Genomic DNA, 21,907 nt, shown 5'->3' on the forward strand with positions numbered 1-21,907 from the left:
CATTTTATTTTTTTGGGAGGGGGGACTCGGTGTAGTTTAAGTAAAAAAAAACAAATAAACATTTCATTAAGGAAGACACCTCAGGCAAAGATGGACGAGGGCCCTCGCCAGGGCTGGTTACAAAAGACTAGGTAGGCTGCAGATGAACAGATGAGTTCAGTTGGTTGATATTTTTGATATTTTATTAGGATCCCCATTAGCTGATAAACATATCAGCTACTCTTCCTGGGGTCCACACAGAAAAAATCACAAACAAGACGTCAACATACAAAACAACATATAAAACGAAGAAAAGATAAACTTCTTTTCTTGGGGAAACACACACTAAAACAGACAAAAACAGGGCTACGTATAGGCTATATAAAAGAAGAAAAGAAAGACATCTTTTCTTGATCATACACTGAAACAGACAAAAATATAAAATAGAGACAGACAACAATTAATAACTAACTAAATGACAAAAAAACACAAAAAACACACAAACAAACAAAAAAACAGTTCATTGGTAAATGAGAAACCCCTAACACAACACAAAGTAGACAACAAAACTTGAAATCTGACCAAGATTACATCCTAAAGGATTATGTACAGTTGACCATAAAATGCTGCTTTATTTGCCTTTTAAAACTAACTTTACTTTGGGTTTTTAAAATATGTTCTGGGAGGGAGTTCCATTCCACCATAGCTCTACATAAAACAGTGCGTTGTTTTGAGTTTGTTTTTATAGTTGGTATTGTGTAGTTACCATTATTGGCATGTCTTGTGGGGTATGTGTGCAGAGTGGAGCTCAGAGTAAGACGTTCAAACAAACTGTCAGGTTTGCTGAATGTATTAATATGTTTAATAAAGGATAGGAGGGATACTTTTAATCTTTTGTCAACTTTAAGCCAGGATAGTTGGTTATGTAGGACATCTGTATTAGCTCTCTGTGTGCATTTAAGGGCAAGCCTGGCTGCTCTGTTTTGCACCCTTTGAAGCTTCTGAAGATTTGTCTTTGTTGTGCCTGACCAGACCACTGAGCAGTAGTCCAGGTGGGACAGTACCAGGGTCTGCAAGACCTGTTTAGTCAACTGAGGTGTTAAAAAAGGAGAACATCTTCTGACTACTGATATGTTCCTACCCATTTTTTGCACAAGGAGATCAATGTGTTCTGACCATGATAAAATACTGTCTAGGGTTACCCCTAGAAGCTTGATTTCTTGCACCTGCTCCACCGCCACATTGTTCAGTGACAGGTTCAGCTGGGGTTTGGATCTTAATGAGTATTTAGTCCCAAAAACAATACTCTTGGTTTTTGATATGTTAAGTACCATTTTGTTATTAGTTATCCATTCATACACCAACTGCAGCTCTTTGTTGAGGACCGAGGTGATTTCCGCCATTGTTTGTGCAGATTTGTACAGTGTAGAATCATCAGCATACATACACACACAGGCACTCTTACAGACCTGTGGGAGGTCATTTGTAAAGATTGAGAATAGCAAAGGCCCCAATGATGAACCTTGCGGAATTCCGCATTGCATTTGCTGTGCATTTGAAAGACATCCATTAAAAAAAACTTTCTGCGTTCTCTTGGTTAGATAACTTTCTATCCAAGCTATAGCCGATGTTGCAAAGCCATAACACCTGAGTTTATTCAATAATATGCTGTGGTCGATGACATCGAAGGCAGCACTAAAATCTAATAGTACTGCTCCTATCATGTTTTGTTGGTCGATGTCAGTTTGCCAATCGTCTGTCATTTGTGTGAGTGCTGTAGAAGTTGAATGTCCTTCTCTGTAGGCGTGTTGGTGATTACTAGTTAAATTGTTCAGTGCAAAGTAGGATTGTATCTGATTAAATACAATTTTCTCCAACAATTTGCTTAGAACTGGTAACAGGCTGATGGGACGGCTGTTTGAGCCAGTAAATGCAGCGCGAGGATTCTTAGGTAGAGGGATTACCTTTGCCTCTTTCCAGACTTGAGGGAACCTGTTGCTATTAAGGCTTTGATTAAAAATGTGGGATACAGGGATGGCAATGTGATCGGCTACAATCTTCAATAATTTTCCATCCAGGTTATCAATGCCTGGTGGCTTCTCATTATGAATAGACATTATCAGTTTTTTCACTTCTTCCACCGTTACTTCACAGAATTCAAAGTTGCAGTTCTTGTCATGCATTATTTTGTTTTGTATACATGAGTACAGTGACTCATCATTGGGTGATGACATTTCTTGCCTAAGTTTACAGACTTTATTCATGAAGTAATCATTAAAATAATTTGCGATCTCAACAGGCTTAGTTATAAAAGAGCCTTCCACTTCAATGAAGGATGGAGTTGGGCTACTATTTCTTCCCATGATGTCATTTAGGGTACTCCACAGTTTCTTCCCATCATGTTTTATGTCATTTAATCTTGATTCATAATACAGTTTCTTCTTCTTCCTGTTCAGTTTAGTGGTATGGTTTCTTAACTTAGAATACACTTCTACAAAGCCTGACTTATTTGCTGTTTCTTTTGCCTCCTTTCTCTCTGACATGCATTGTTTTAATTCATCATCAATCCAGGGACATCTAGTAGCTCTGACTGTCACCTTCCTGATAGGTGCATGTTTATTCATAACTGGAACCAGCAGTTCTGTGAAAGCATCCAGTGCGGTATCCGGGTCACACTGCTTACTGACACTAGACCAGCAAATATTATTGACCTCATTAACATATGAGTCACAACTGAAGCCTGTATGATCTCTTGTACACAATTTTTGGTCCTGCCTTTGGTACTTTGGCCTTTCTGGAAAGGGCCACTAAGTTATGGTCACCAAAACCAACAGGAACTGATACAGCTTTCGAACATAGCTCAATAGAATTGGTGTAAATATGATCAATGCATGTGGCTGATGTATAGGGTTGCCACCCGTCCCTTGAAATACAGAATCGTCCCTTATTTGGAAGTTAAGTCCCTTACTTTTTCCTAATTTTTTCCTTAAAATTCCTTATTTTCATGGCTGAAACGGGCCACAATTTGGTTAAAATGCAGGAAATTGCATCTAAAAAAGGCAGATGTCCCTTATTTTCATTGCTGAAAGGTGGCAACCCTACTGATGTACAACCGGTCTTATTTATGAACACTCTAGTGGGTTGCTTGACAACCTGAACAAGATTGCATACACTGATGGTATTGTCAATTTTCTTTTTCAGAGGACAACTTGGCACCATAAAATTAATATTCAGGTCTCCCAGTATGTAAATTTCTCGATTTTCATCACATGCTCTTTCAACCATATCACACAGTTTGTCAAGATACTGGCTGCTGGAGCTTGGTGGTCTGTAGCAGCATCCCACCAGTACAGGTTTTAGGTGGGGCAAGTGAACCTGTAACCATAACATTTCTACATCACATGACATGAGATCCAGTCTGAGTTTAACAGGAATGTGGCTTTGGATGTATATTGCCACACCACCCCCATGCATATCTCTGTCCTTTCTGTGAATCCTATAGCCTGGTATGTCCACTGTGGCATCATTGAATGTCTGATCAAGGTGAGTTTCCGAGATGGCAAGGATATGAATACAGTCAGCAGCTAAAATGTTCTCAATCTCTTGCACCTTATTTCTTAAACTGCATATGTTTAGATGAGCTATTTTTAGCCCTTTCTTTGGAAGTGTTGATCGCGACATAGTGAGTAGTCAATTAACAGAAAAGGAAAATACCGCAGTTCACAGTTTGTGCGTGCGTGCCAGCGACTTACGGACCAGTGTTCTCTGCTGGCGTCTCCCCCACGACTCCTTCAGACCTCTGTGGCGCTGTTGCAACATTTGCAACTCCGCCCGACTTTTGGTTGGGAGGGTGGACAATAAGTTTATCGTAGCGAATGTAAGCAATATTGCCCTTTGCTCTTTCCGCCTTCATGATTGGGATGAGTTCCTTTCTTCTTAGTGTAGTGGGCGAGACCGTTACAGGAAGTAGTTCGACTACGCCACCCCCGGGGGTGGAGCCCCCGGAGGAAATGAATTAGGGGTAGTTACAGATACCCCGGACCAACACACAGTGTACCCGCACAATAGATTACCAGGCAAACACAGGTTCGTGCACAATGGAGGCAGAGACAGTGGTGACAATTAATAATTCAAATCTTTATTATTCTGTGCGTTATAAAAATATATTTTTCTCACTCTTTGCAATAAATATAAAAAGGTACTCACAATTCACAAAGTGCAGTGGGGTGGGTGTGCTGTCGCAATCACCCGCAGATAGATAAACACTTGCCCCAAAGTATGTTCACGTTAACAGTAAAGTGCAGGGGTGGGTGTGCTGCCACCACACCCGCGGATCTGTAAACACCTGCCCCAAAGTATGTTCCTTAATTCACAATAAACAACACACCTGGTAGGCCCAAGGCCTTAGAACTTACACTCAGGTTGTCAGGCTTTGCCACTAGGGGCTGGCACGGCTAACACAGTAGGGCGAATGGCACACCTCAGGATTAACAAAAGAAAAAGTAAAGAAATAGTTCACAACAAACAGAAATAATTCACGACAAACAGAAACAAGAAGAAATCACAGCAAACCATGCAAAATAAATCAAAATCCAATAAACACATGCAGTTAAATTAGAAATTAGATAATTGAATGAAATAATAAAAAAAGGAAATTAGGCACAGCAAACGAAAGAAAACGAAAATCAAAACAGGAGGTAAACCAAACCCCAGAGGCTCAGCTCAGTGCAGTCCCCTAGGTACCTACACACACACTCACACATACCAACTTACGCACACGCACACACACTGTGGAATGGCTCACACACCAGCTCACACCAAGCCGAGCGCCCACACACACACACACACACACACACACACACTGAACTAAAGCGCGCCAACGCACACACACACACGAATGTCCGATTTCCCGAGGCCGGAGCAGCAGCCGAGATACGGGTTCCCGGCTTCCAGAGGCACCACACAACCGGGGCTAAAAGTCGCCGCTCGTGCACCTAAACGCGTGGTGTGTCTGACCACGGCCACACGGATACAACCTGCGAGGGAGGAGGAGAGCGTTAGCCAAGCTAGCAGGACACCCACTATGACACGATTCTGCTGCCGAGAGGTTACCTTACCCGGAGATGAGGGTGCACCGATGCGCGATTCTCACAGTCGGAGTGCCAATACAGAGGTACACGGCCGAGGCGCCGGTAGCGACCACACGCTGAAACCATAATAATGGCCGTCGTTAGCAACCATGGTACGAAAACAAACAGTCAGGGCTGGGTAAAGGCACAAGCTAACCCACATTAATACATACCGGCGTGCAGGAGACGGGAAATGCGCAAGGTAACCGTTGGTATTGTCCACCGAAGTCCTTGCCAGTGGAGAAGCAAGAGATCACTCTAGCCAAGTAAGAGACGCCAAGTTGGAATCACAACCTATAGAACAGCAGACGCGAAGTTAGCCACTAGCTGCTGGCTAGCACATAAACAGCGACAAGAAATGGTCCACATACTCACGAGGACAAGAAATGGTCCACATCTCCTAGATCTGAACTGGACACCGCACTCCTCTCGACGGCGAGGGGAGAAGCAACCACAGCATTCGCCGGTGGCGATGAAACGCGCAAAGGAGAACTTTGCAGGCTTACCGAATACTAGCCACTGGCAGTGTTTATGAAGAGACTTCCCATAAGCCTCTACGAGCGGCGTGGTGACGTGTGCCGCAGCGTCAGACCTCCCTTAAAGGAGCAGCGCTCCATTACAATCTACCCCCCACATGTTGAATCGTCGGCCCGACGATGCAGGTACGCTTTCCCCCCCACTCCCAGATCCAAAATTCCATCAAGAGTTTGAAGTCGCCCCACCAGGCAGCCGATGGGGATTAGAGTGTTGTCCCGCGTTAGACCGGAAAGTCCGGCGTGGGGGCACCTCGCTGCTGCTAGTGCCACGACCGGGTAGCTGAGCGGCCGAACTGCTGGGGGAAGCCTGCGAAGTCCGACGCTGCCCTTCGTTTCCTCCTGAGGTGCCACCCTGGGGTGCATGGGGCTCTGCTGGGACACCCAAGTCAGCATCGCCCACCTGCTCCCCAAGAAGGATATCTTCTTCGCTCGATAGCTCCCCTGAGTCGACAGGGGTAGGTTCGCCTGGTCGGCCCGACCCCGGGGGGGTGTCGGGGGCCAGGGGGCCCACCACTCCTTTCAGCATGCTGCGGTGAACGTGCTTCAGCTTCGTTGGATCGTTGACGGGGGCGATCGTGTACACGGCTCCGGTCTCCGAAGGGGTACGCACCACCATGTGTACCTGGGAGTTCCACACATCTTGGATTTTATTTCGACCTCGCACGCCGAGGTTGCGTACATATACCCGTTGCCCTACTTCTAAAACAGCAGTCTTCACCCGTGCATCGTGTCTGTCCTTGCGATATTCCGCCGCTGCGGCCAAACGCTCCCGAGCCCCATCAAATGCCACTTGAAGCCGGGCCTGATGCTCCTGTATCCAGTCGCACACTCGACCATGGACCGGTGGCCGAACTCGGCCCAGGAGGAAGTCTACGGGTAGCTGTGGCTCTTGGCCGAACATAAGGAAGTGTGGCGATTCTCCGGTCGCTTGATGCGGGGTGGTATTATAACAGAAGGTTACGTGCGGCAGGCAAGTTGCCCAGTCGCGCTTCCGAGAGGCCGGTAGGGTACGCAGGAGGTTGTGTAGAGTGCGGTTAAATCGCTCACATTGGCCGTTCCCGGCCGGGTGGTACGGGGTGGTTCGGGACTTCTGGACCCCGTACAGCCCGCAAAGCTGCTGAATCAGGGTGCCCTCGAAACAGCGCCCCTGGTCGGAGTGGAGCCGACCAGGAATTCCGAACCGGTAGAACCATTCCACAAGCAAGACCTGGGCGACCGTCGAGGCCCGCTGATCCCGGGTGGGGACGGCGATGGAATACTTACTGAAGACGTCCGTGATGACTAAAACGTTCTCCACCCCCCCCGACGTGGGCTCCAAAAGCGTGAAATCCACAGCTACCACTTCGTTGGGCCGAGATGCCAGTAGGTGGCCCATATGCGCGGCGGCTAGAGGAGGCTCCCCTTTGGACTCTTGGCACCTAAGGCACTTTTCACACCATCGGCGCACCTCCGCAAACATGCGGGGCCAGTAACACCGTTGCCCAACCAACTCCAGTGTTCGATTAATCCCCTGGTGGCCATGGTGCTCGTGGAGCTGGTTTAGGACCTCTGATTGCAGGGCAGCCGGCAAAACCAGCTGGAGGCACTCATCACGGCCACTGGGGTGTAGCACTCTCCGGTAAAGGACTCCATCGTTCTCCACAAACCGTTTCCACTGCCGCAACAGGATCAAGGCCAAGGGTGACAGAGCTTCCCGTTCCTCACGAGTAGGCCGCCGACGCGCCTTCCAGAAGGCCAGAATCGGCTGGATAACAGGGTCTCCTTCTTGCAGAGCGCACAGGTCCGGCAAAGGGTAGGAGGGCAGCACCGAAACAACCAACTGAGAGGCGGTGATGCTACCCCCCGGGACAGCGGCCGGTTGCAGCTGACCACCGGGGTCGCTTGCTTGCAGAGTGCGCAGAATCGGCAAAGCGTGGGGGAACAACCCCGAGACACTGGACTGAGAGGCGGTGCCGCCATCTCCCTGAGCCGCTACCTGTTGCAGCAATCTAGGGACCGCTGTACCCGGAACCAGGTCACTCACGTCTTCTTGGTCTGGCTGATTCTGCCGCGACAGGCCGTCCGCATTACCGTTAGATTTACCCGAGCGGTACTTTAATTCAAAATCAAATGATGCAAGCTGTGCGGCCCACCGGTGTTCGACCGCCCCGAGTTTGGAAGTAGTGAGGTGACTCAGGGGGTTATTATCAGTGTACACGACACACTTCTGGCCCAAGAGATATTCGCGAAACTTCTCGGTGACGGCCCATTTTAGGGCGAGGAACTCGAGCTTCATAGAACTGTAATTGTTCATATTCCTCTCTGTAGGTCTTAACGTTCTACTGGCGTATGCCACCGGTCGGACTTTGCCGTCCACCTCCTGCGAGAGGACCGCGCCCAGTCCGCAATGGCTGGCGTCGACCTCAAGAATAAATGGGCGGCTAAAGTCCGCGTACGCCAGTACCGGCGCCGACACGAGCCTCCCCTTGAGTTCCTCAAAACTTCTTTCGCAATCCTCTGACCATGCATCAAGAAACTGCTGCCCCGAGGGCTGACGGGAACGGCTCCCGTTCAAGGTGGCCACCAATCGATGCAACGGCGCGGCCAGCTTTGCGAATCCTTCGACGAATCGTCGATAATAGCTGGCGAAGCCTAGGAATGATCGGAGCTCCGACACATTGGCAGGTCGCCGCCATGTGGCCACTGCCTCCACCTTGCCAGGGTCGGTAGAGACACCGTGCTGAGAGATCACATGTCCCAAGTACTGAACCTCCGGCTTAAAGAACGCGCACTTCCCTAATTTAGCCTTCAGCCCCTCCGACTGCAACCGGGTCAAGACCATCTCCAGGCGCTGTAGATGTTGCGCCACGGTGGACGAGAAGATCACGATGTCGTCAAGATACAGTAGAACGGAATGACACTGTTGGTCGCCGAACATACGTTGCATTAATCGTTGAAATGTACCTGGTGCATTGCACAGGCCAAAAGGCATTCTGTTCCATTCGAACAACCCGAAGGGGGTACAGAATGCCGTTTTGGCCCGATCACCTTCTGTCACGGGGACTTGGTTGTACCCACTGGCTAAGTCCATCGTAGAAAACCAGCGGGCACCTGCCAACATGTCCAATGTCTCCTCGATCCGAGGAAGCGGAAAGGCGTCTTTCCGAGTTCGGGCATTTAACAGGCGATAGTCGACACAGAGTCGCAAGCTCCCATCCTTCTTCCGGACTAGAACAATGGGAGAAGCGAATGGACTACTGCTTTCTCTGATGACCTTCGCCTGGAGGAGCTGGTTGATATGGGTTTTTACGGCCTCGTAGTCGGAGGGGGCAATGCGCCTGTAACGCTGCCGGACCGGTGTCGGATCCAACAGCGGGATGTCGTGCGAGATTAGGGAAGTGCAACCCAAGTCGCCCTCATGGGCGGAGAAGACCGAAGAGTACCTCAGAAGCAGGGCCCGGACCTCAGCCTGTTCCTCGGCAGGCAGGGGTAACAAGTCCACTGCGCGGATTTGTGTCTCCAAAGGCGACGGGGCAGGCGCCTGAGGGTCAGTAATGGCGGCCACGGAACGGACTTCCACCACGTCCCGTGGCAAGCTGATGATCGACACAGCATTCACCTGTCCGAGTCTAGTACGAGGGTACAGCAGGACGTCCGTACAACCGACGTTAACTACAGGGATCTGCACCAAGCCACGGGTCACCTGCACCAAGGCAGGGGACACCAGCAACCCCCCGGGCAACCCCCGGTCCGTCGGCTCAAAGAGGGTTCCAAGCCCTGAATGTTGCTCAGGGCAGGTGGCAGGAATCAACTTCATGGTCCCCCCCGGAACCCGCCATGGCGCACGGCCCCGGACATTCACCACGCCGCTGGTCTCGGGGGTGGGCCGGATTTCAGCCTGATGACAGTGTTGCAGCGCTTTCAGCACCGGTCGAGGGGCAGTTGACACTGATGGGAGATCGAAAAGCGTGGGACCGTGCCGCCCAAAAAGTTCCTTATAACACTTGCCGATAACATTCATACCAAGAACCCCAGGGACCACGGAAGCCCTCGTGAACGACCAGAACACCGCAATCAGGCATACTCTTCCCGCAAAGCTCAATATTCAGCTCCAAGTAGCCCAAGTAAGGAATCTCTAGGCCGTTGGCCGCTCGGAGCTGCAGCCAGTGACATGAGCGTAAACGCTCCTGCCCCAAAGATTCGAAGTTGGCAGCGAAGAAACTTTCAGTGACGGTGGACACCATAGACCCAGTGTCAATGAGACAGGGGACCTGAACCCCGCCTATCCGGACGAGCAGATGTGGACAGTTAGAAAGTAACGCCTCGGCGGCATTGGGAGGGTGAAGGGCATTACGTGAGCCAAGAGAGGCCCCCCCCGGACTGTGACTCCTCAGTCCGGTGGGCGTCAGTTTCCCGAGGGCTGGTTCGGTTGGAGGGGCCCATTCTCCGAAAACCCGGAGCCTCTACGGGAGGGTGCTTGTGGGGGCCCCACCACTCGTTCTCCGTCACAATCCGCAGCAATATGGCCTGTCGCACGACAGCGCCAGCAGACAAGGGGTCCCTCCCGAGGAGACCGACCTCGCCTCCGTGGCTCCCCCTGTGTGGCCGCACCCCGAGAAAAATGCTGCAACTGAGCCTGTTGATTTTGCACCATTTCCATGAGCTTCGCCATGTCGGCCTGCAACTTCTCCATATCAGATCTGGTCGGCGCCCCACCACGGGGATCCATGCTTACGGCGCAAGAGGTACCAGGGACCCCAAGGGAGCGATCGAGTGAAGACAAGGAAAAGCTACGCGGCCGCTGCGGTTCGGCGGCGCCCTCCCGTTCCCAACGCATGGCTTCCTTACGCACCGCGATCAAAGTGGCTAACGGCGTGGTCCGAATGAAACTCTTCAAGTGGCGACGCAAGGCGCCCTCGTTAACATGCTCCACAAACTGATCACGCAGAAGAACGTCAGCGTTAAGAATTCCCTCAGGCGCATTTCGTCTAACCTTATCAATAAGGGTCATTAATGCGATTGAAAACTCTAGCAGTGTCTCTCCCTCTTGCTGTTTTCTCGAAAAGAACGCCTCCTGCAAGGCCACGTATGACTGTGGGCAACCGTAAAGCTCCTGTAAAATTTCTAAGATTTTCTCTGGGTTTTCTTTTTCTTCTCTCGGCCTATAGCGGATCTCATCCCGTGCCTCGCCATCCAAGTGATCGTAAAGAAAATAGGCTCTCTCGGCAGCAGAAAAATGGCGCGCCCGCATACATGCCTCCGCCTCCTCCTTCCACGCCTCGATACTTATGCCCCCATTTCCCCTAAACAATGGGCACTTCTTTTCCCTTGGGACAAAGACCAAACGTTCTGTAGCGGGCCCTGCCGGGGCGCTACCATTTACTGTGCTCGTACTTGTGGCCCGCTGGGCGAGGGAGGCCTTTAAGCGCTCATTCTCGGCTCTTACCTCAGCCAACTCATCCCTAACCTCTTGTGCGTCCCGCGACATGCTGCGGAAACCGATCAAGACAAATTTGGAAAATGCAAAAACTCACAGGGATGGCTGGTCCAAATCCCGAGAGAGGGGCGGTCTCCCAACCTCGGCTGCTGCTCCGCTTCTACAGGAAAAACACAAACTCACAGCGCTTATTCAGTGGTGCTCTCACTTTCAACCAACCACATACATACACTCATTCAACCATTGACCATATGACAAATTTCCATTACAAAGAGTGACAAAACAAAAACCTAAAAAAATTAAACCAGTGTCTCTGCTCCTATGCCAATCCTGCCCGACTATAAGCCAAAATGTAGTGGGCGAGACCGTTACAGGAAGTAGTTCGACTACGCCACCCCCGGGGGTGGAGCCCCCGGAGGAAATGAATTAGGGGTAGTTACAGATACCCCGGACCAACACACAGTGTACCCGCACAATAGATTACCAGGCAAACACAGGTTCGTGCACAATGGAGGCAGAGACAGTGGTGACAATTAATAATTCAAATCTTTATTATTCTGTGCGTTATAAAAATATATTTTTCTCACTCTTTGCAATAAAATATAAAAAGGTACTCACAATTCACAAAGTGCAGTGGGGTGGGTGTGCTGTCGCAATCACCCGCAGATAGATAAACACTTGCCCCAAAGTATGTTCACGTTAACAGTAAAGTGCAGGGGTGGGTGTGCTGCCACCACACCCGCGGATCTGTAAACACCTGCCCCAAAGTATGTTCCTTAATTCACAATAAACAACACACCTGGTAGGCCCAAGGCCTTAGAACTTACACTCAGGTTGTCAGGCTTTGCCACTAGGGGCTGGCACGGCTAACACAGTAGGGCGAATGGCACACCTCAGGATTAACAAAAGAAAAAGTAAAGAAATAGTTCACAACAAACAGAAATAATTCACGGCAAACAGAAACAACAAGAAATCATAGCAAACCATGCAAAATAAATCAAAATCCAATTAACACATGCAGTTAAATAAGAAATTAGATAATTGAATGAAATAATGAAAAAAAAAAAGGAAATTAGGCACAGCAAACGAAAGAAAACGAAAATCAAAACATGAGGTAAACCAACCCCAGAGGCTCAGCTCAGTGCAGTCCCCTAGGTATCCTCACACACACTCACACATACCAACTTACGCACACGCACACACACTGTGGAATGGCTCACACACCAGCTCACACCAAGCCGAGCGCCCACACACACACACACACACACACACACACTGAACTAAAGCGCGCCAACGCACACACACACACGAATGTCCGATTTCCCGAGGCCGGAGCAGCAGCCGAGATACGGGTTCCCGGCTTCCAGAGGCACCACACAACCGGGGCTAAAAGTCGCCGCTCGTGCACCTAAACGCGTGGTGTGTCTGACCACGGCCACACGGATACAACCTGCGAGGGAGGAGGAGAGCGTTAGCCAAGCTAGCAGGACACCCACTATGACACGATTCTGCTGCCGAGAGGTTACCTTACCCGGAGATGAGGGTGCACCGATGCGCGATTCTCACAGTCGGAGTGCCAATACAGAGGTACACGGCCGAGGCGCCGGTAGCGACCACACGCTGAAACCATAATAATGGCCGTCGTTAGCAACCATGGTACGAAAACAAACAGTCAGGGCTGGGTAAAGGCACAAGCTAACCCACTATAATACATACCGGCGTGCAGGAGACGGGAAATGCGCAAGGTAACCGTTGGTATTGTCCACCGAAGTCCTTGCCAGTGGAGAAGCAAGAGATCACTCTAGCCAAGTAAGAGACGCCAAGTTGGAATCACAACCTATAGAACAGCAGACGCGAAGTTAGCCACTAGCTGCTGGCTAGCACATAAACAGCGACAAGAAATGGTCCACATACTCACGAGGACAAGAAATGGTCCACATCTCCTAGATCTGAACTGGACACCGCACTCCTCTCGACGGCGAGGGGAGAAGCAACCACAGCATTCGCCGGTGGCGATGAAACGCGCAAAGGAGAACTTTGCAGGCTTACCGAATACTAGCCACTGGCAGTGTTTATGAAGAGACTTCCCATAAGCCTCTACGAGCGGCGTGGTGACGTGTGCCGCAGCGTCAGACCTCCCTTAAAGGAGCAGCGCTCCATTACAATCTACCCCCCACATGTTGAATCGTCGGCCCGACGATGCAGGTACGCTTTCCCCCCCACTCCCAGATCCAAAATTCCATCAAGAGTTTGAAGTCGCCCCACCAGGCAGCCGATGGGGATTAGAGTGTTGTCCCGCGTTAGACCGGAAAGTCCGGCGTGGGGGCACCTCGCTGCTGCTAGTGCCACGACCGGGTAGCTGAGCGGCCGAACTGCTGGGGGAAGCCTGCGAAGTCCGACGCTGCCCTTCGTTTCCTCCTGAGGTGCCACCCTGGGGTGCATGGGGCTCTGCTGGGACACCCAAGTCAGCATCGCCCACCTGCTCCCCAAGAAGGATATCTTCTTCGCTCGATAGCTCCCCTGAGTCGACAGGGGTAGGTTCGCCTGGTCGGCCCGACCCCGGGGGGCCAGGGGGCCAGGGGGCCAGGGGGCCCACCACTCCTTTCAGCATGCTGCGGTGAACGTGCTTCAGCTTCGTTGGATCGTTGACGGGGGCGATCGTGTACACGGCTCCGGTCTCCGAAGGGGTACGCACCACCATGTGTACCTGGGAGTTCCACACATCTTGGATTTTATTTCGACCTCGCACGCCGAGGTTGCGTACATATACCCGTTGCCCTACTTCTAAAACAGCAGTCTTCACCCGTGCATCGTGTCTGTCCTTGCGATATTCCGCCGCTGCGGCCAAACGCTCCCGAGCCCCATCAAATGCCACTTGAAGCCGGGCCTGATGCTCCTGTATCCAGTCGCACACTCGACCATGGACCGGTGGCCGAACTCGGCCCAGGAGGAAGTCTACGGGTAGCTGTGGCTCTTGGCCGAACATAAGGAAGTGTGGCGATTCTCCGGTCGCTTGATGCGGGGTGGTATTATAACAGAAGGTTACGTGCGGCAGGCAAGTTGCCCAGTCGCGCTTCCGAGAGGCCGGTAGGGTACGCAGGAGGTTGTGTAGAGTGCGGTTAAATCGCTCACATTGGCCGTTCCCGGCCGGGTGGTACGGGGTGGTTCGGGACTTCTGGACCCCGTACAGCCCGCAAAGCTGCTGAATCAGGGTGCCCTCGAAACAGCGCCCCTGGTCGGAGTGGAGCCGACCAGGAATTCCGAACCGGTAGAACCATTCCACAAGCAAGACCTGGGCGACCGTCGAGGCCCGCTGATCCCGGGTGGGGACGGCGATGGAATACTTACTGAAGACGTCCGTGATGACTAAAACGTTCTCCACCCCCCCCGACGTGGGCTCCAAAAGCGTGAAATCCACAGCTACCACTTCGTTGGGCCGAGATGCCAGTAGGTGGCCCATATGCGCGGCGGCTAGAGGAGGCTCCCCTTTGGACTCTTGGCACCTAAGGCACTTTTCACACCATCGGCGCACCTCCGCAAACATGCGGGGCCAGTAACACCGTTGCCCAACCAACTCCAGTGTTCGATTAATCCCCTGGTGGCCATGGTGCTCGTGGAGCTGGTTTAGGACCTCTGATTGCAGGGCAGCCGGCAAAACCAGCTGGAGGCACTCATCACGGCCACTGGGGTGTAGCACTCTCCGGTAAAGGACTCCATCGTTCTCCACAAACCGTTTCCACTGCCGCAACAGGATCAAGGCCAAGGGTGACAGAGCTTCCCGTTCCTCACGAGTAGGCCGCCGACGCGCCTTCCAGAAGGCCAGAATCGGCTGGATAACAGGGTCTCCTTCTTGCAGAGCGCACAGGTCCGGCAAAGGGTAGGAGGGCAGCACCGAAACAACCAACTGAGAGGCGGTGATGCTACCCCCCGGGACAGCGGCCGGTTGCAGCTGACCACCGGGGTCGCTTGCTTGCAGAGTGCGCAGAATCGGCAAAGCGTGGGGGAACAACCCCGAGACACTGGACTGAGAGGCGGTGCCGCCATCTCCCTGAGCCGCTACCTGTTGCAGCAATCTAGGGACCGCTGTACCCGGAACCAGGTCACTCACGTCTTCTTGGTCTGGCTGATTCTGCCGCGACAGGCCGTCCGCATTACCGTTAGATTTACCCGAGCGGTACTTTAATTCAAAATCAAATGATGCAAGCTGTGCGGCCCACCGGTGTTCGACCGCCCCGAGTTTGGAAGTAGTGAGGTGACTCAGGGGGTTATTATCAGTGTACACGACACACTTCTGGCCCAAGAGATATTCGCGAAACTTCTCGGTGACGGCCCATTTTAGGGCGAGGAACTCGAGCTTCATAGAACTGTAATTGTTCATATTCCTCTCTGTAGGTCTTAACGTTCTACTGGCGTATGCCACCGGTCGGACTTTGCCGTCCACCTCCTGCGAGAGGACCGCGCCCAGTCCGCAATGGCTGGCGTCGACCTCAAGAATAAATGGGCGGCTAAAGTCCGCGTACGCCAGTACCGGCGCCGACACGAGCCTCCCCTTGAGTTCCTCAAAACTTCTTTCGCAATCCTCTGACCATGCATCAAGAAACTGCTGCCCCGAGGGCTGACGGGAACGGCTCCCGTTCAAGGTGGCCACCAATCGATGCAACGGCGCGGCCAGCTTTGCGAATCCTTCGACGAATCGTCGATAATAGCTGGCGAAGCCTAGGAATGATCGGAGCTCCGACACATTGGCAGGTCGCCGCCATGTGGCCACTGCCTCCACCTTGCCAGGGTCGGTAGAGACACCGTGCTGAGAGATCACATGTCCCAAGTACTGAACCTCCGGCTTAAAGAACGCGCACTTCCCTAATTTAGCCTTCAGCCCCTCCGACTGCAACCGGGTCAAGACCATCTCCAGGCGCTGTAGATGTTGCGCCACGGTGGACGAGAAGATCACGATGTCGTCAAGATACAGTAGAACGGAATGACACTGTTGGTCGCCGAACATACGTTGCATTAATCGTTGAAATGTACCTGGTGCATTGCACAGGCCAAAAGGCATTCTGTTCCATTCGAACAACCCGAAGGGGGTACAGAATGCCGTTTTGGCCCGATCACCTTCTGTCACGGGGACTTGGTTGTACCCACTGGCTAAGTCCATCGTAGAAAACCAGCGGGCACCTGCCAACATGTCCAATGTCTCCTCGATCCGAGGAAGCGGAAAGGCGTCTTTCCGAGTTCGGGCATTTAACAGGCGATAGTCGACACAGAGTCGCAAGCTCCCATCCTTCTTCCGGACTAGAACAATGGGAGAAGCGAATGGACTACTGCTTTCTCTGATGACCTTCGCCTGGAGGAGCTGGTTGATATGGGTTTTTACGGCCTCGTAGTCGGAGGGGGCAATGCGCCTGTAACGCTGCCGGACCGGTGTCGGATCCAACAGCGGGATGTCGTGCGAGATTAGGGAAGTGCAACCCAAGTCGCCCTCATGGGCGGAGAAGACCGAAGAGTACCTCAGAAGCAGGGCCCGGACCTCAGCCTGTTCCTCGGCAGGCAGGGGTAACAAGTCCACTGCGCGGATTTGTGTCTCCAAAGGCGACGGGGCAGGCGCCTGAGGGTCAGTAATGGCGGCCACGGAACGGACTTCCACCACGTCCCGTGGCAAGCTGATGATCGACACAGCATTCACCTGTCCGAGTCTAGTACGAGGGTACAGCAGGACGTCCGTACAACCGACGTTAACTACAGGGATCTGCACCAAGCCACGGGTCACCTGCACCAAGGCAGGGGACACCAGCAACCCCCCGGGCAACCCCCGGTCCGTCGGCTCAAAGAGGGTTCCAAGCCCTGAATGTTGCTCAGGGCAGGTGGCAGGAATCAACTTCATGGTCCCCCCCGGAACCCGCCATGGCGCACGGCCCCGGACATTCACCACGCCGCTGGTCTCGGGGGTGGGCCGGATTTCAGCCTGATGACAGTGTTGCAGCAGAGCTTTCAGCACCGGTCGAGGGGCAGTTGACACTGATGGGAGATCGAAAAGCGTGGGACCGTGCCGCCCAAAAAGTTCCTTATAACACTTGCCGATAACATTCATACCAAGAACCCCAGGGACCACGGAAGCCGTGCCCCCTGGGGGGTCGCGAACGACCAGAACACCGCAATCAGGCATACTCTTCCCGCAAAGCTCAATATTCAGCTCCAAGTAGCCCAAGTAAGGAATCTCTAGGCCGTTGGCCGCTCGGAGCTGCAGCCAGTGACATGAGCGTAAACGCTCCTGCCCCAAAGATTCGAAGTTGGCAGCGAAGAAACTTTCAGTGACGGTGGACACCATAGACCCAGTGTCAATGAGACAGGGGACCTGAACCCCGCCTATCCGGACGAGCAGATGTGGACAGTTAGAAAGTAACGCCTCGGCGGCATTGGGAGGGTGAAGGGCATTACGTGAGCCAAGAGAGGCCCCCCCCGGACTGTGACTCCTCAGTCCGGTGGGCGTCAGTTTCCCGAGGGCTGGTTCGGTTGGAGGGGCCCATTCTCCGAAAACCCGGAGCCTCTACGGGAGGGTGCTTGTGGGGGCCCCACCACTCGTTCTCCGTCACAATCCGCAGCAATATGGCCTGTCGCACGACAGCGCCAGCAGACAAGGGGTCCCTCCCGAGGAGACCGACCTCGCCTCCGTGGCTCCCCCTGTGTGGCCGCACCCCGAGAAAAATGCTGCAACTGAGCCTGTTGATTTTGCACCATTTCCATGAGCTTCGCCATGTCGGCCTGCAACTTCTCCATATCAGATCTGGTCGGCGCCCCACCACGGGGATCCATGCTTACGGCGCAAGAGGTACCAGGGACCCCAAGGGAGCGATCGAGTGAAGACAAGGAAAAGCTACGCGGCCGCTGCGGTTCGGCGGCGCCCTCCCGTTCCCAACGCATGGCTTCCTTACGCACCGCGATCAAAGTGGCTAACGGCGTGGTCCGAATGAAACTCTTCAAGTGGCGACGCAAGGCGCCCTCGTTAACATGCTCCACAAACTGATCACGCAGAAGAACGTCAGCGTTAAGAATTCCCTCAGGCGCATTTCGTCTAACCTTATCAATAAGGGTCATTAATGCGATTGAAAACTCTAGCAGTGTCTCTCCCTCTTGCTGTTTTCTCGAAAAGAACGCCTCCTGCAAGGCCACGTATGACTGTGGGCAACCGTAAAGCTCCTGTAAAATTTCTAAGATTTTCTCTGGGTTTTCTTTTTCTTCTCTCGGCCTATAGCGGATCTCATCCCGTGCCTCGCCATCCAAGTGATCGTAAAGAAAATAGGCTCTCTCGGCAGCAGAAAAATGGCGCGCCCGCATACATGCCTCCGCCTCCTCCTTCCACGCCTCGATACTTATGCCCCCATTTCCCCTAAACAATGGGCACTTCTTTTCCCTTGGGACAAAGACCAAACGTTCTGTAGCGGGCCCTGCCGGGGCGCTACCATTTACTGTGCTCGTACTTGTGGCCCGCTGGGCGAGGGAGGCCTTTAAGCGCTCATTCTCGGCTCTTACCTCAGCCAACTCATCCCTAACCTCTTGTGCGTCCCGCGACATGCTGCGGAAACCGATCAAGACAAATTTGGAAAATGCAAAAACTCACAGGGATGGCTGGTCCAAATCCCGAGAGAGGGGCGGTCTCCCAACCTCGGCTGCTGCTCCGCTTCTACAGGAAAAACACAAACTCACAGCGCTTATTCAGTGGTGCTCTCACTTTCAACCAACCACATACATACACTCATTCAACCATTGACCATATGACAAATTTCCATTACAAAGAGTGACAAAACAAAAAACCTAAAAAAATGAAACCAGTGTCTCTGCTCCTATGCCAATCCTGCCCGACTATAAGCCAAAATGTAGTGGGCGAGACCGTTACAGGAAGTAGTTCGACTACGCCACCCCCGGGGGTGGAGCCCCCGGAGGAAATGAATTAGGGGTAGTTACAGATACCCCGGACCAACACACAGTGTACCCGCACAATAGATTACCAGGCAAACACAGGTTCGTGCACAATGGAGGCAGAGACAGTGGTGACAATTAATAATTCAAATCTTTATTATTCTGTGCGTTATAAAAATATATTTTTCTCACTCTTTGCAATAAATATAAAAAGGTACTCACAATTCACAAAGTGCAGTGGGGTGGGTGTGCTGTCGCAATCACCCGCAGATAGATAAACACTTGCCCCAAAGTATGTTCACGTTAACAGTAAAGTGCAGGGGTGGGTGTGCTGCCACCACACCCGCGGATCTGTAAACACCTGCCCCAAAGTATGTTCCTTAATTCACAATAAACAACACACCTGGTAGGCCCAAGGCCTTAGAACTTACACTCAGGTTGTCAGGCTTTGCCACTAGGGGCTGGCACGGCTAACACAGTAGGGCGAATGGCACACCTCAGGATTAACAAAAGAAAAAGTAAAGAAATAGTTCACAACAAACAGAAACAACAAGAAATCATAGCAAACCATGCAAAATAAATCAAAATCCAATTAACACATGCAGTTAAATAAGAAATTAGATAATTGAATGAAATAATGAAAAAAAAGGAAATTAGGCACAGCAAACGAAAGAAAACGAAAATCAAAACAGGAGGTAAACCAAACCCCAGAGGCTCAGCTCAGTGCAGTCCCCTAGGTACCTACACACACACTCACACATACCAACTTACGCACACGCACACACACTGTGGAATGGCTCACACACCAGCTCACACCAAGCCGAGCGCCCACACACACACACACACACACACACACACTGAACTAAAGCGCGCCAACGCACACACACACACGAATGTCCGATTTCCCGAGGCCGGAGCAGCAGCCGAGATACGGGTTCCCGGCTTCCAGAGGCACCACACAACCGGGGCTAAAAGTCGCCGCTCGTGCACCTAAACGCGTGGTGTGTCTGACCACGGCCACACGGATACAACCTGCGAGGGAGGAGGAGAGCGTTAGCCAAGCTAGCAGGACACCCACTATGACACGATTCTGCTGCCGAGAGGTTACCTTACCCGGAGATGAGGGTGCACCGATGCGCGATTCTCACAGTCGGAGTGCCAATACAGAGGTACACGGCCGAGGCGCCGGTAGCGACCACACGCTGAAACCATAATAATGGCCGTCGTTAGCAACCATGGTACGAAAACAAACAGTCAGGGCTGGGTAAAGGCACAAGCTAACCCACTATAATACATACCGGCGTGCAGGAGACGGGAAATGCGCAAGGTAACCGTTGGTATTGTCCACCGAAGTCCTTGCCAGTGGAGAAGCAAGAGATCACTCTAGCCAAGTAAGAGACGCCAAGTTGGAATCACAACCTATAGAACAGCAGACGCGAAGTTAGCCACTAGCTGCTGGCTAGCACATAAACAGCGACAAGAAATGGTCCACATACTCACGAGGACAAGAAATGGTCCACATCTCCTAGATCTGAACTGGACACCGCACTCCTCTCGACGGCGAGGGGAGAAGCAACCACAGCATTCGCCGGTGGCGATGAAACGCGCAAAGGAGAACTTTGCAGGCTTACCGAATACTAGCCACTGGCAGTGTTTATGAAGAGACTTCCCATAAGCCTCTACGAGCGGCGTGGTGACGTGTGCCGCAGCGTCAGACCTCCCTTAAAGGAGCAGCGCTCCATTACATTAGCCTCACCGCCTCGGAGTAGTCCTCATTAAGATAGATGTTAGATCCCCGTAGCTTATTCGCCCTCGCCATCACATCCTCCTTGTCCTTCCACCTGAAGAACTTGACTATGATCGACCTGTGTCGGCCTCCATCTGTCGTTTCGCCCATTCGATGGGCTCGTTCCACCTCCACTGCGTCCATATTCATTCCCAACTTTTCAGATAAAACCTGGCGGACCTTGTTCTCCGTGTCCTGCCAGCTCTCCCGTTTGGACTCCGGTATGCCATCAATGATAAGGTTATTCCTCTTAGACTGGGCCTCGAGATAATCCACCTTGCCATCGAGTGATAGTGCAGATTCACAAACAGTGTTAATGTCTTTGCGTGCGTCTTTACACATTGCGGTGATGTCGTCGTTTATCTTTTTTTGGTTATCCACCTGTGTTTGCGTGTAGTCCAGGCTCTGTTTGTACTCAGTGAACTCTTTCACCAGGTTATCGACGCGCTTGTTAGTCGTTTCCATGATCAGTTGCAGGAAGGATTTAAAGTTCTTTTCCTGCAGATCCATCATCTCTTTAAAAAATGATTTCTGCTGTTCAAGCATTTCTGTGAGGACATTAACTGTAACAAATTCCTCATCGGCAACAAACTCTTTCGGACCCATTTCGTGACGTGACGTGACCAAAACAGACCTAACAGAAGGTTGTGTGTATGCAGATGCATGTGTCAAGTTGGTTGTGTGTGACGTAGGTTGAGTGAGAGAAATATTGTTTTGAAAATTGAAATCTCTTATTCCTGTGAAATCTCAGGCCACACACACACACACACACACACACACACACACACACACACACACACACACACACACACACACACACACACTGCGGCTGTGCTTTCACTTGGCAGCAGGGGGCAGTGCACACACACAAACAAAAAGGGTTTGGTTCTCCCACACATACACATATGGTAGGTGTGTGTGTGTGTGTGTTTGAGAGAGAGAGAGAGAGAGAGAGAGAGAGAGAGAGAGAGAGAGAGAGAGAGAGAGAGAGAGAGAGAGAGAGAGAGAAAGCTTTTATGACATGTGAGAGCAGGGTTTTTTTTTCCAGAAAATTCAGTTCAGAAAATAAATGTTCAGCTGATAATAGAGAAGTTGTAACTGTCGTTATCAATTCAAAAAAATCATATGAAAAATACCATACTTACAG

General features: G+C 51.7%; 2 protein-coding genes across 4 annotated transcripts; both read right to left on the minus strand.

Annotated features, from left to right (window-relative positions):
• Positions 1 to 4,101: 4,101 nt before the first annotated feature.
• On the minus strand, positions 4,102 to 17,028 carry LOC134466981 (uncharacterized). Its single transcript, XM_063220910.1, has 5 exons — positions 15,121 to 17,028; positions 13,645 to 15,009; positions 7,761 to 9,698; positions 5,282 to 6,791; positions 4,102 to 5,185 (listed from the first exon to the last, which is right to left on the minus strand). Exons 1-4 carry the CDS (start codon positions 16,939 to 16,941, stop codon positions 5,808 to 5,810), a joined length of 6,108 nt encoding a protein of 2,035 aa, XP_063076980.1. The 5' UTR covers positions 16,942 to 17,028; the 3' UTR covers positions 4,102 to 5,185; positions 5,282 to 5,807.
• Positions 17,029 to 17,058: 30 nt separating this feature from the next.
• On the minus strand, positions 17,059 to 20,713 carry LOC134466759 (uncharacterized). 3 transcript variants are annotated; one of them, XM_063220633.1, is made up of 2 exons: positions 20,475 to 20,713; positions 17,059 to 20,393 (listed from the first exon to the last, which is right to left on the minus strand). In XM_063220633.1, exon 2 carries the CDS (start codon positions 18,627 to 18,629, stop codon positions 17,547 to 17,549), a length of 1,083 nt encoding a protein of 360 aa, XP_063076703.1. In that variant the 5' UTR covers positions 18,630 to 20,393; positions 20,475 to 20,713; the 3' UTR covers positions 17,059 to 17,546. The 3 variants fall into 3 exon arrangements, with proteins under 3 accessions (XP_063076703.1, XP_063076701.1, XP_063076702.1); XM_063220631.1 differs by having other exon boundaries at positions 17,059 to 20,176; positions 20,273 to 20,713; XM_063220632.1 differs by having other exon boundaries at positions 17,059 to 20,006; positions 20,088 to 20,713.
• Between the last annotated feature and the right edge of the window lie 1,194 nt (positions 20,714 to 21,907).

This window comes from Engraulis encrasicolus, chromosome 17 (assembly GCF_034702125.1).
Source record: "Engraulis encrasicolus isolate BLACKSEA-1 chromosome 17, IST_EnEncr_1.0, whole genome shotgun sequence".
Classification (NCBI taxonomy): Eukaryota; Metazoa; Chordata; class Actinopteri; order Clupeiformes; family Engraulidae; genus Engraulis; species Engraulis encrasicolus.